General features: G+C 44.7%; 1 protein-coding gene across 1 annotated transcript in view; it reads right to left on the reverse strand.

The window, feature by feature from the left end:
• Nucleotides 1-2,790: 2,790 nt before the first annotated feature.
• The window catches only part of gask1b (golgi associated kinase 1B), a 123,992-nt gene continuing 112,206 nt past the window's right edge, over nucleotides 2,791-14,576 (reverse strand). Inside the window, exon 4 of the mRNA XM_086010593.1 lies at nucleotides 2,791-3,167. Within this exon, the coding sequence (XP_085866719.1) occupies nucleotides 2,960-3,167 (208 nt within the window). The 3' untranslated portion in view covers nucleotides 2,791-2,959. The remainder of the gene's footprint in view (nucleotides 3,168-14,576) is intronic.

Consider the following 14,576-nt stretch of genomic DNA (forward strand, 5'->3'; position numbering starts at 1 on the left):
ATCATTTACTTCTACTATAATTAAATGGGCTGATAATGTTTTCTTGGTGTTTTTAATAGTACTGGTGCCTCCCAGCATTTAATAGAGTGAAATAATATTTGACATTTGGGAAATCCCAGAAAAGATGGCACTGTCCTATAATTTAAAGCTACCTTAGTTTTATTTAAGCAGTAAAAAAAAGATTCAATAGTTCAGTCAAGTTACAGAGTTTCTTGTTTTCATGTATTAAACCGATGCTAAGGCTCGGGGAGTATATTTGAAGGTATTCCCAATTTTTATGCTGGGAAAGGGTAGGCTAAATAATATTTGTTAAGAAACAAACATCAATTTTCTTAGAAAATGCTGGAAACATGCTGCAGGTCAGTCAGCAGTTAAAGTAAGCCTTGCATTTATATAGTGCCTTTCATGACCTCAGTTTTCGGGATAACTCAAAGGTGCTGACTGGCCTGCTGTGTGTTTTCTGGTATTGTTTCAGATCTACAAAATGTGTTGTTTTTGGTTCAATTTGTATCAATGTTCTTAACCTGTTGGCTCACCAATGAGGAGTGCCTCGTGCACTGTAGAGTGCCTTTAACGGGGATATAATCTCAGACCAGCCCGCGAGCAATCGAGAGCCACATCACTCTGGTAAACTAACTAGTTATGTTGATGTCATGGAGAAACCTAGCTGATACAAAGGCCCAATGCCATATGTTTCTCAGCAGGCAAGGAAACCTACTTTTGAAAAATTAATCAAACTTTGATCAATCTATTTTTTCAGTATCTAATGGGGAAGAACCTTGTATAAAAAGTGCTCCACCTAGAATTACCTTCCCCTTTAAGTACTTTTGCTGATAAGTAACTTTTGAGTTGCAAACACTCGCCTGCCTCTTAAATATTGTCTTACCTTTTGATGACTATAATTACATCTATAATGTAGCCATGGTGTGGAGATGCCAGTGTTGGACTGGGGTGGACAAATGTAAGAAGTCACACAACACCAGGTTATAGTCCAACAGTTTTATTTGAAATCACAAGCTTTCGGAGCGCTGCTCCTTTGTCAGGTGAAGTGGAGAGATGCATAAAGACACAGCTTATATAGTCAGAGAATAATGCCAGATGATTACAGGTAATCTTTCTAACTGCCATTTATCACACCTTGGCAGAGAGATAATCACAGCAATCAAAGGTGTGAATGGTGTCCAAACAGGTCAGTCAGGAAAACATTACATCAAAGAACAATGAGGTGGGGTCACAAGGGGTCAAATGTTTCAGATGCTGGGGTCTGTATGAAAAACAAAAAACAGATAAAAAAACATTTTTTTTGCTGGAAATCACAGCAGGTCCGGCCGCATCTGTGTAGAGAGAACAAGCCAATGACGACTCGAGTCTGGATGACTCTACGTCAGGTGGGGCTACATGTAGCGTGACATGAACCCAAGATTCCGGTTGAGGCCGTCCTCATGAGTGTGGAACTTGGCTATCAGTTTCTGCTCTACGATTTTGCGTTGTCGTGTGTCTCGAAGGCCGCCTTGCAGAATGCTTACCCGAAGATCAGAGGCTGAATGTCCTTGACTGCTGAAGTGTTCCCCGACTGGGAGGGAACACTCCTGCCTGGCGATTGTTGCGCAGTGTCCGTTCATGATCATCACCCCAGCATCTGCAACATTTGACCCCTTGTGACCCCACCTCATTGTTCTTTGATGTAATGTTTTCCTGACTGACCTGTTTGGACACCATTGACACCTTTGATTGCTGTGATTCTCTCTCTGCTGAGGTGTGATAAATGGCAGTTAGAAAGATTACCTGTAATCATCTGGCATTATTCTCTGACTTTGAAGGTCGAGAGCTGGAGAGACAGTTTGAAGGTCGAGAGCTGGAGAGACAGTTTGAAGGTCAAGAGCTGGAGAGACAGTTTGAAGGTCGAGAGCTGGAGAGACAGTTTGAAGGACAAGAGCTGGAGAGACAGTTTGAAGGACGAGAGCTGGAGAGACAGTTTGAAGGACGAGAGCTGGAGAGACAGGTTGAAGGTCGAGAGCTGGAGAGACAGTTTGAAGGATGAGAGCTGGAGTGACAGTTTGAAGGATGAGAGCTGGAGCGGAACCCGGTTACCAGGACGCCAAGTTGGACAGCCAGGGGTAATGTGCAGGCCAGGTGTGTGAAAGAAACCGAGTGGAAACATCGAGAAAAACTGAGAGGAAACATCGAGAGAGAGAGAGGGGAAACATCGAGAGAGACCAAGATGGAAACATCGAGAAAGACTGAGGGGGCACTTTATTTATTTAATTTTATTAATTTTTTAATTAATTAATTAAATTTATTTAATTATAGGTTGTGAGTTCCTCACGATGCTCTCCCAGTACGGCCACCCTGTAACCAGAGATTATTCTAGAAGCCTGGGTAGAAATATCAATGTAATTACTGTAGAAATTACTTTTTTTACATTATTGCTTGTTCATTTTATGTGCTGTCTTTTTATGTCTTTTATTTATTTTATGTCTGCTTTATTTATATTTAAAGTATGTATGCATGTATATGTCGGTATGTGTTTTTTTGTGATGGCGCCGATGAAGCTGGCTGCCGTCCTTGCGAGCTTCGTGCGTACCAGGCAGCTAAGTGTTCTTGCTGCTTGGTGCTCTCGGCTCGTCAAGAAAAAAGCATTTCACTGACTAGGTTACACTTCTTGTATTTAGTTATGTGACCAATAAAATTGAAATTGAAATTGAAATTGAAAATATAAGCTGTGTCTTTATGCATCTCTTCACTTCACCTGATGAAGGAGAAGTGCTCCGAAAGCTTGTGATTTCAAATAAAACTGTTGGACTATAACCTGGTGTTGTGTGACTTCTTACATCTATAATGTAGAGTTTATATGTGAAGAAATTAATAGAGAACATTCCTGTCAGCAATGATCTTGAGGAATAAACCTATTTTATCAATAATTGATACTTTACAGGATACTAATCAATAGTGCAAACAATCACTCATTCATCGCTCGCACCTTGAATCCATGTGCATTAATATAAGTAAGAAAAATCATTGCCCTCCTTTCGATCACATCAATCAGCTTCTCAATTCCTCTGCGACCTCCCTGACTTTCCCAATAAAGCTTGTCAAGAAACAAAGACTGAAGAAGCCTTTCTCGGAGATGTCCATTTTTCAGGATGGAAACGGCAGATTCTGGAAATCTATGGACATTTAAAAAAAGACATGTTATATCCTGTTCACAGTCGTTTTGCTTAGTGCATATTATGGCAATGTAAACTATATCATATATGGAAATTACAGGATGAGGTAAGGTGGCTAACAGCTACCTAGATGAAAGAACTTCCATTATCACATTTTCAGGGTGCCCAAAAGCATTTCACAGGCATGAAATACTTTTTGAAATGTAGTCACTGTTATTATGTAGATAAACATAGAGCCAAATTACTCACAGCAAGGTCCCACAAACAGCAATGAAATAAATGACTAGGTAATCTGTTATTGAGAGACAGTTATTAGGAGAACTCCTGCTCATTCTTGAATAATATCATGGGATTTTTGTTACATACCACCTGAATAGACAGAATAGCTGAAAGATGTTACATCCAACAATACAACATTCCCTCAGTACTGCACTGAAGTGTTAGCCTAGACCACGTGCTCAAGTCCTGAAGTGGGGGCCTGGACCCACAATCTACTGGCTCAGAGGCAAGCACTACCAACTGAGCCAAGCTGACCTGTGGATAAAATATGATGAACATACCATGTTTGTTGACCAAACATAATGTAGGAATACATATCCTTGCATAATTACATTTTGCCTCCAATCTTCAAATCAATCTCAGCTTAATTATCAAGGTTGCTAAAATGTGGCAGTTTGGTTTCAGCTAAGGATTGATAGTGACTTCCCTCACTCTGCTTCCTTTTCTCCATTGCTTGCACTCATTCTCCACGTCCCTGCCCATGTAGTAAACAGTATACATGCCTTGAAATAAATGTGTTATTGAGACTTTCCAAAATACTTGGACAAAATATTCAACATTGTACATTTTCTCAAGGTCACTGGAAAAACTCAGCAGCCATTTTTACAGCTTTCAAGGGCCTTGATCAGTAATAGCCTAACTTTGGAAATGAAAACATAATCTGCTTTTCCCTAAAAAGGCACTGTCACAGTCTGAGAAGCTATTTCCTGTGTTTTTTTTTGCTGGTTTCCTGAGTGTCCAGGATGTGGCTTTACAGCTCAGAAAACCAGATGTTTGGTCACCTCTAGCCTAGATCACATAACCTCAGAAATTCATTACCATAACTGTAGTCTCACTGGAAATATTGTAAAAATTGAGGGCCTAAAAATTGGATTGTGCAGCACCCGTTTTCTGGTGGGGGTCCAGTATGTCTTTCTGCACCGGGGGAGTGCCGCGTGTGAAATTGCTCCTCCTGGCTCCACATTTAAACTGCCGACCAGCCCCCTCATGATCTAACCAGACTCACCACGGTCCCGGTGCTCGTGTCCCCATTGGTCGACTTTTGTCCTCCGACCTCCGGAAGACTTTTTAAACCAGGTTTGACACTGCTTGGAGTTCTACCAAGTTTTGTGTACCTTCTGTTGTGCTCGGCGGGAATCTCGAGCGGCAGAGCAGGGCTATAAAAGGCCCCAGAGACCAGGCAAGGCCTCACAGCATCGGCAGGAATCTCGAGCGGCAGAGCGGGGCTATAAAAGGCCCCAGAGACCAGGTAAGGCCTCACAGCGTCAGTGGGAATCTCGAGTGGCAGAGCGGGGCTATAAAAGGCCCCAGACACCAGGTAAGGCCTCACAGCGTCGGCGGGAATCTCGAGCGGCAGAGCGAGACAATAAAAGGCCCCAGAGACCAGGTAAGGCCTCACAGCGTCAGTGGGAATCTCGAGTGGCAGAGCGAGACAATAAAAGGCCCCAGAGACCAGGTAAGGCGTACCAGTCTCCGAACTCGGAACTCGAAGGGAAGGAGGGAGGTAAAAAGTAATCCAAGTGTGATGTCACCAGAAAGCGGGTAAGTGATTGGTTGGTAAGTATTTCTCTCTTTTTTAAACTTAAACTCTGTGGTTTTTAGTTCCTAAGGTGCACTATTCATCATCTAGAATCGGAGCAGAGGGTATTTAAAAATAATATTAATAAATTTAATTAATTACATAGAATGGGAGATCAGGTGATGTGTTGCTGCTGCAATATGTGAGAGCTGGTGGACACCATTGATGCTCACAGTGATCACATTTGCAGTAAGTGTTGGCTGCTCGAGGAATTCCGGCTCCGTGTTGAAGAGCTGGATTCCGAGCTTCAAACACTGAGACACATCAGGGAGGGGGAGAGTTACCTGGACTCTGTGTATCAGGAGGTAGTCACACCAATTAGATTAATCAATTCAGATGTAGTCCTTGGCCAGGGTTAGGGTTAGGGTTAGGGTTAACCCTAGGTGTGACTAGAAGTGAGGCAGGTACGGGGATCCAGGAGGTAGTGTTGGAGGAGCCGCAGCCCTTGCTCTTGTCCAACAGGTTTGAGGCTCTTACTCCCTGTGAGGATGGGAACAGGGACTGCGGGGAGGATGAGCAACCTGGCCACAGCACCGTGGAGCGGGGGGCCATTCAAGTGGGGGGAGTGAAAAGAAATGTTGTAGTGGTAGGGGATAGTATCGTTAGGGGGATAGATAGAGTTCTTTGCAGCTGAGAGCGAGAGTCCCGAAGGCTGTGTTGCCTGCCCGGTGCCAGGGTTAAGGACATCTCCTCTGGGCTGGAGAGAAACTTGGAGTGGGAGGGGGAGGATCCAGTTGTCGTGGTCCATGTTGGTACCAATGACATAGATAGGACAAGGAAGGAGGTTCTGCTGAGGGAGTTTGAGCAGCTAGGGGCCAAATTAAAAAGCAGAACCACAAGGGTAATAATCTCTGGATTACTACCTGAGCCACGTGCAAATTTGGCTAGGATAAATAAAATTAGAGAGTTAAATGCGTGGCTCAAAGACTGGTGTGGGAGAAATGGGTTTGCTTCCTGGGACACTGGCATCAGTACTGGGACAGGAGAGAGCTGTTCCGTTGGGACGGACTTCACTTGGCCAGTGCTGGGACTAGAATCCTGGCGAATCGAATAACTAGGGCTGTAGAGAGGGCTTTAAACTAATTAGTGGGGGGGAGGTTTTAAGAGAGCGAAAAATAAAAATGACAGTGGAGAAGGCAATAGAGCAAGGTAGCAGCAGGGGAATTAAAACCAGAGCATGTCAGGAAGGGACAGAATGTATAATGATAAAGGTAAAGTAGTAAAAGGGGTAAAAGCAGGAATAAATTGTCAGAAAACAGATTTGAAAGTTCTTTATCTGAATGCACGCAGCATTCGTAACAAAATTGACGAGTTGACGGTACAAATAACTACACATGGGTATGATCTGGTGGCCATTACGGAAACATGGCTGCAAGATAATCATGACTGGGAACTAAACATACAAGGGTATTTGACAATTAGGAAGGACAGACAGGAAGGAAAGGGAGGTGGGGTTGCTATGTTAATCAAGGATGGAATCACTGCAATAGTCAGAAATGATATTGTGTCAAAGGGTCAGGATGGTGAAACAGTTTGGGTGGAGATAAGGAATAATAAGGGGAGAAAGTCACTAGTGGGCGTAGTCTATAGGCCTCCTAACAGTTGCAACTCTGTTGGTCAGAGTATAAATCAGGAAATAGTTGGGGTTTGTAATAAGGGAACAGCTATAATCATGGGGGATTTTAACTTTCATATTGACTGGACTAATCAAATTGGGCATGGCAGCATTGAGGAAGAGTTCATAGAGTGTATTAGGGATGGGTTCCTTGAGCAGTATGTAACTGAACCAAACAGGGGGCAGGCAATCTTAGATCTGGTCCTGTGTAATGAGACAGGATTAATAAAAAATGTCCTAGTAAAGGATCCCCTTGGAATGAGTGACCATAATATGGTTGAATTCCAAATTCAGTTTGAGGGTGAGAGAGTTGGATCTCAAACCAGCGTACTAAGCTTAAATAAAGGAGACTATGAAGGTATGAGAGTAGAATTGACTAAAGTGGACTGGGAAAACAGATTAAAGTGTAAGACGGTACAAGAGCAGTTGTCTACATTCAAGGAGATATTTCACATCTTTCAAGATAAATATATTTCACTGAGGAAAAAGGGGAGTAAAAGAAAAGACAGCCATCCGTGGCTTAGTAAAGAAATAAAGGATAGTATTCGACTGAAAACAAGGGTATATAAAGTAGCCAAATCTAGGGGGAGGATAGAAGATTGGGAAGCATTTAAAAGCCAGCAAACAATAACCAAAAGATGAATTAAGAAAGGGAAGATAGATTATGAAAGTAAACTAGCAAAAAATATAAAAACAGATAGCAAGAGTTTCTACAGCTATATAAAAAGAAAAAGGGTGGCTAAGGTGAACGTTGGTCCCTTAGAGGATGGGACCGGGAAACTAGTGTTGGGGAACATGGAGATGGCAAAGACGCTGAACAAATATTTTGTATCAGTCTTTACAGTAGAGGACACTAAAAATATCCCAACACTGGACAAACAGGGGGCAATGGGGGGTGGAGGAGATAAACACAATTAAAATCACTAAGGAGATGGTACTCAGTAAAATAATAGGACTTAAGGCAAATAAATCCCCCGGACCTGATGGCCTACATCCTAGGGTCTTGAGAGAAGTGGCGGTAGGGATTGTGGATGCATTGGTGATCGTTTTCCAGAACTCCCTGGACTCAAGAAAGGTCCCGGCAGATTGGAAAACTGCTAATGTAACACCCTTATTTAAGAAGGGAAGTAAACAAAAAGCTGGAAACTATAGTCCAGTTAGCCTAACATCTGTGGTTGGCAAAATGTTGGAGTCCATTATTAAGGAAACAGTAACAGAGCATTTCGATAAACATAATTTAATAGGACAGGGTCAACGTGGTTTTACAAAGGGGAAGTCATGCTTGACAAATTTGCTCGAATTCTTTGAGGATGTAACATACAGGGTGGATAAAGGGGAACCAGTGGATGTAGTGTATTTGGACTTCCAAAAGGCATTTGAAAAGGTTCCACACAAAAGATTACTGATCAAGATAAAAAAATCACGGGATTGGGGGTAATATACTGGCATGGGTGGAAGATTGGCTATCTAACAGAAAACAAAGAGTTGGGATAAATGGTTCGTTCTCGGGCTGGCAATCAGTAACTAGTGGTGTTCCGCAGGGGTCAGTGCTGGGACCCCAACTCTTTACAATCTATATTAACAATTTGGAGGAAGGGACCGAGTGCAACATATCCAAGTTTGCCGACGATACAAAGATGGGAGGGAAAGCAATGAGTGAGGAGGACATAAAAAACCTGCAAAAGGACATAGATAGGCTAAGTGAGTGGGCAGAGATTTGGCAGATGCAATATAATGTTGGAAAGTGTGAGGTTATGCACTTTGGCAGAAAAAATCAAAGAGCAAGTTATTATCTAAATGGAGAGAAACTGCAAAGTGCTACAGTACAAAGGGATCTGGGCGTCCTGGTGCATGAAACACAAAAAGTTAGTATGCAGGTGCAGCAGGTGATCAGGAAGGCCAATGGAATCTTGGCTTTTATTGCAAGGGGGATGGAGTATAAAAACAGGGAAGTCTTGCTGCAGTTATACAGGGTATTGGTGAGGCCACACCTGGAATACTGCGTGCAGTTTTGGTTTCCATATTTCAGAAAAGATTTACTTGCTCTCGAGGCGGTTCAGAGAAGGTTCACTCGGTTGATTCCAGAGATGAGGGGGTTGACGTATGAGGAAAGGTTGAATAGGTTGGGGCTCTACTCCTCTACTCATTGGAGTTCAGAAGAATGAGAGGCGATCTTATCGAAACATATAAGATTGTGAGGGGACTTGATCGGGTGGATGCGGTGAGGATGTTTCCACTGATGGGTGAGACTAGAACTAGGGGGCATAATCTTAGAATAAGGGGCTGCCCTTTCAAAACTGAGATGAGGAGAAACTTCTTCACTCAGAGGGTAGTAAATCTATGGAATTTGCTACCCCAGAGAGCTGTGGAAGCTGCAACATTAAATAAATTTAAAATGGAGATAGACATTTTCCTAGCAGATAAGGGAATTAGGGGTTACGGGGAGGGCACGAAAGTGGACGTGAGTCTAGATTCAGATCAGCCATGATCCTATTGAATGGCGGAGCAGGCCCGAGGGGCCGTATGGCCTACTCCTGCTCCTATTTCTTATGTTCTTATGTTCTCCACAGAGCCCATCACTGACCCTCCGAGAGTAGCAACCTCAACCCCTGCTCTCAGTAACCAGCCTGCCCAACTCATACCCCAGGGGTTAACCTCTCAAACATTCTCCATATCCCCATTACACCTCCTGCAGCCTCCCTCCCAAGTCCCACTGGTGGGTCATCAACCACCACCTTACCCCCAGCACATTCGCTCCCTCATTCTTCCTGACTCATTTTGGAATAATTAGTTAACATTCTGGCACTTATAGAATCTTGGCTTGTGGGTTGTAACTCCTTCCTGCTCATCACTCCCCAATAGGCTACATGCTGCACTACTTATTCCTCACAGACTGCCGTGGCAAGGCTCTCAATTCCAAGTCGCATTTCAGCTCTCTCCTTACTCCTCGGGTCTTCTCTTCTTTTAAACATCTCCCTTTCTTCAGCTCCATTTTCTCTTCCCTCAGCCTGTGCACTGAGGAAATACTCATCGTTGCTGATTACAACCCGCACTTTACTTCACCTTATCCCTCTTCTCTGACTGCTCTGCACTCCTGTCCTCCATTACCTTCAGCTTTCACATCAACTCCCCCTGCCATAGCCATGGCCATCCTAAATGGCCTAACCACTTTTGAGATCTCAATCATTGATATGGATATCTCTGCCCACTTCTTCATTTCCCTTACCATCTGACGTAAGAAAACTCGCTAGATTCTAGTTGCATCACTAGTTCCTGGTTACAAAAACGTCCTGGGCAAGCTGGGCCCACGCCCGAGTATTTATACTCCTTGGACGGCGCCACCAGCTGGCCACCCAGTGTTATTTCATGAGTCATTTCTTCATGAATGGTAAGATTCATGACACCATCCACATCTCCCTACGTACCACCATCCACACTGTCCTTACCCTTCTCCCCATGAAAAACTGCCCCAGCTCTGTCCCAAATTTATTGTCCAACTCCCACCTCTCCCTCCTCTGGCCCTCCATCCACTGTCCCTCTTCCTTTTCTAAACCGCCATCATCGCCCCCTCCTCAAAAAGAGCACCCTTGAACCATCCATTCCCTCCACCTATTGCTAATCTCTATCCTCCCTTTTAGCCTAAGGACCTCATTCATATGCTGCCCTTCAATGACATCATCCATAGATATGGGGTCAGCATTCATATGTATGCTGACAACGCCCAGCTCTACTTCTCCACCACTTCTCTCAATTCAACGACAATGACTATGTTGTCAGACAACCTATTTTACATTAGGTCGTGAACAAGCCAGAATATTCTGCAATTGAATAGGGGAAGACTAAAACCATCATTTTCAACTGCCCACAAAACTTTGCCATTGACTCCAACCCCCTCCCTGGCTGCTCACTTGGGCTGAAGCAAGTTGCATGCAACATCAGCATTCTGTTTGACTCAGAGCTATGCTTCAAGCCCAATACCCTATTGCTACCAAATGGCTTACATTCAGCTACTTGCTTGCCACTGCTGCTATCCTTAGCTCCACTGCTGACAAGGTTCTTCAAATGTTTGTCACCACCAGACTCAACTTCTGCAATATCCTCCTTGCTGGTCTCCATCCTTCAACATCTCCAAATCATCCAAAGCTCTGCTGCTTGCATCCTGTACTAAGTCCCACTTGCCCATCACCGTTGCTCACCTATACTGGCTACCCAGCCTCCAATGAATTGAATTGAAAATCCTCGGCCAAGAGGTTCAGCTTTGGGCACAATGGGCGATTCGTGCGTAAATTGCGCCCAAAATTCTGCTCGTTTCCTGAAGATTTTTTGCTCAAGTTTCCGCTCAAACTCATTTGCACATCAGCGAACGTAAAACCTTCCAGAGCCAGCGCAACCGAGCAACGTTTTAAAACATAACTTATTTTTAAAGACATTTTTGCATTAAGAAATATTCCTTGATATATTTAAGAGTGGTAATCTGGTGCAGTTTCAATAATGCAGCTGAAATTGGGTTTATCACAAAAAATAAGGGCCTAGAAATTCAGTAAGGCGCTGCAAGCTTTGCGCCCAGTTACCGCCTAAAGAGGGTTTCTGCGCCAGTATAGGAGGTTGCGCTGATATTGAGCTCGGCGGTAATGGCGGCGGTAGCCGGTAGCGCTGCGCCGGCACCGATGACGTCATCGGTGTGCGCAGTGCCCCGTTTCCGCCCCGATGCCGGCCCGACGCCCATATTCAGTTGCCACCGCCTCCTCCGTGGCGGCCGCTACTAACATCCGGAGACCAGGGCCTTGCTGCAGCCTTAGTGGGGCGCATAAAGGTGGAGGTGCGGCCGGCCGCTTTTTCGGCGGCCGCCTGCCCGCACCTCCTTCCCCGGCCTCCTCCACCACCCCCCCTGCGGCATTGCCGGCTGCTTTCCGCGAGCCCGGCACTTCTCCATGGTGCCGGGCTCATTTGCCGGCACAATCCAGCGGCGATCTCCCCGTTGCAGGCACCTCCACCTTAAGAGAAGGAGGAGGCCTGCAGTACCGCAGCCTGCCGCACCGGGTGGCGCAGCGGCACTTAGAGCGCTGAAATTCAGTTTCAGCGCCCCAAGCGGGGGCGGGCACACCCTGGAATAGCGGCCGGTTCCGACTTGGGGCGCAAAAAGTGAATATCGGACGGTCGCACATGGCTCGGCGCCCAGCGCTAACTTTTGGCCGTTAGCCAGCTGGCGGGGCCATAGTGAATTTCTAGGCCAAGGAGTTTTACTTAGAGTGTCTAGTCCACCACCTGTGAGTAACCCGATTTTAAATAATTAAAAATGACTTTAAAAAACCATACAGTTACTGTGGTGTACAGTAGTCAGTTTCTGAGTAAATTTAAAGAAATATTAAAAAGCTTTTAAAACGGGCCTATTAATGTCCTTGCTTAATTGCTTAATCGGCTTAATTATAAGAGCCTCCTCGAAGGCCCACAAACGGATGCAGTTAGCAGAATCTCACAATGGTGATACATTCGATCTGGGGGCTTGGCCAGTTTTGTGGACAAGGCCGGATACCATGAGAGATGAAGGGAGTTCAAAGGAGAGATCAAAGGGAATCATGGGGGGTCAGGGAGCGATCAGGGGCAGAGATGGGGAGGTCGGGAAGAGATGGGGGAGCCGGAGAGAGGTTGGAGGAAGAGATGGGGAAGTTGGGGAGAGATCAGAGGGGTGTTGGGAGAAAGGTTGGAGGAAGAGATGGGGGGTTTGGGGAGAGATCAGCGGGGTGTTGGGAGAGAGATTGGAGGGAGGGAGGAGGGAGTCAGGGGAGAGTCAGTGATCGCCGGGTGGGGGGTGGTGGTTGGTGATCGCGGGGGGTGTCCGATCACTGGGGAAGTTAACAGGTTTGCTTGCTGGGCCAGGTGGAAACATTCCTGCTCCTCCTGGCCCACAAGCAGTGCTGGAAAAGCATGTACCTCTTCCATGCAGCAGTCCTCACCTCCCTTTAGCTGCCGGGTTTCCTGAGGCCTGGGAAACCTGGCCAGCCTGCGTTGAGCCTGAAACACAGATAAAATCTTAGGCACGCAGCCTCATTAAAATATTTAATTTAGTGACTCGGCTCCTGGGAGCGGCTTGGTTGCCCGCGCCCTGCCTCTGTTAAAACTGGAAGTGGATGGGTTTGAGGAGGGTTGTGTTCGGGTTTGAGATTTTTTACATTTTTACATCCCACCCGACCCAAACCCACCCGTTTTTGGGGTTAAAATTCGATTCGAAGAAGGGCAGAGGAGTTCTCCTGGTATCCTGGCTAACATTTATCCCTAAACCAACATCACTAAAACAGGTTACCAGGTCATTATCACATTGCTATTTGTGGGAGCTTGCTGTGCACAAATTGGATGCTGCCTTTTCTACAGTATAATAGTGACTCCACTTCAAAAGTACTTAATTGGCTGTCTTTCGGATGAGACATTAAACCAAGGTCCCATCTGCCCTCTCAGGTGGACGTAAAAGATCCCATGGCACTATTTCGAAGAAGAGTAGGGGAGTTGTCCCCGGTGTCCTGGCCAATATTTATCCCTCAACCAACATAACAAAAACAGATCATCTGGTCATTATCACATTGCTGTTTGTGGGAGCTTGCGAGCGCAAATTGGCTGCCGTGTTTCCCACATTACAACAGTGACTCCACTTCAAAAAGTACTTCATTGACTGTAAAGTGCTTTGAGACGTCTGGTGGTCGTGAAAGGCACTATAAAAATGCAAGTCTTTCTTCTTCTTTCTTTAAAGCACTTTGCGAGGTCATAAAAGGCGCTATATAAATGCAAGTCTTTCTTTTGAAAGGTGAATGAAAATGGGTTTGTTGCTGGGTAGCTTTCAATTGCAAATGGATCCTGTTCTTTTCAAAGTCCGCTTTAAGTAGGCTCATATGTAAAATAAACTGGCAACCTCAGTTACGCTTCTGAATAATAAAAATAGGTGACTCCATTTGAAATAGCAGCCAACATACCAAATAATATACTTATGCCTCTGTGTCTATTCAGGAATTAGGAATTCAGCTTCATACTGGGCTTCATAGTTCAGATCTGGCAACGATCAAACTCTGCTCTGTGTTACCCTGGAAATCATAATGCTGCAGCTGAATTATCCTTCTCAAATTTAACAGATTTCATGTTCCATTTGCACAAAGAGCCTATCCTAACTGTTACAGAGATCTATAAATATCATCCTCATCTGGGCTACTTGCATGTTAATTAATCATCATAACTCATCAGATAATCTGCAGATTTCACAGTGCTCAATGGGATATTTTATTTTTAACATGGAGTTAAACACATTCCACTTGAATTATTTCTTTCCCACAGGGATACATATCTTGGCACAGATAGAGCATACTGAATATTTTACTTTTTTGACCATATACAGTACTAATGGATAAACTTTAGTTTTGAGATACTACTGAATTTGAACTAAGGACCCCCCTCGCTGCCATTGACTGTTGCACTCTAAAATTCCTCCTCCTACCTTAATGAAAGAAAAGAAAGGAAGACTTGCATTTATATAGCGCTTTTCATGACCTCAGGATGTCCCAAAACGCTTTACACCCAATGAAGTACTTTTTTTGAAATGTAGTCACTGTTGTAAAGTAGGAAACGCGGCAGCCAATATGCGCACAGCAAGCTCCCACAAACAGCAATGTGATAATGACCAGATAATCTGTTTTTGTGATGTTGATTGAGGGATAAATATTGACTGTTCCACTCTGAAAGTTCTCCCTCCTCCCTCACAACCACTGGCAGTTCCAGTCTGATATTTTCCCCTCCTACCTTAGTCCTACTGACTAGTCCCTCTGAGATTCCCCCTCCTCCCTCGATGCCATTGACTGTGTCACTGAAATTACTCCTCCTCCCTCAATGTCATTGAATGTTCCACCCTAAGATTGTCCCGTACTCCCTTAATGTCATTGACTGTTCCACTCTGATA

This window comes from Somniosus microcephalus, chromosome 2, assembly GCF_052327205.1.
Source record: "Somniosus microcephalus isolate GS21.2 chromosome 2, FLI_Smic_1.0, whole genome shotgun sequence".
In the NCBI taxonomy this organism is placed as follows: domain Eukaryota; kingdom Metazoa; phylum Chordata; class Chondrichthyes; order Squaliformes; family Somniosidae; genus Somniosus; species Somniosus microcephalus.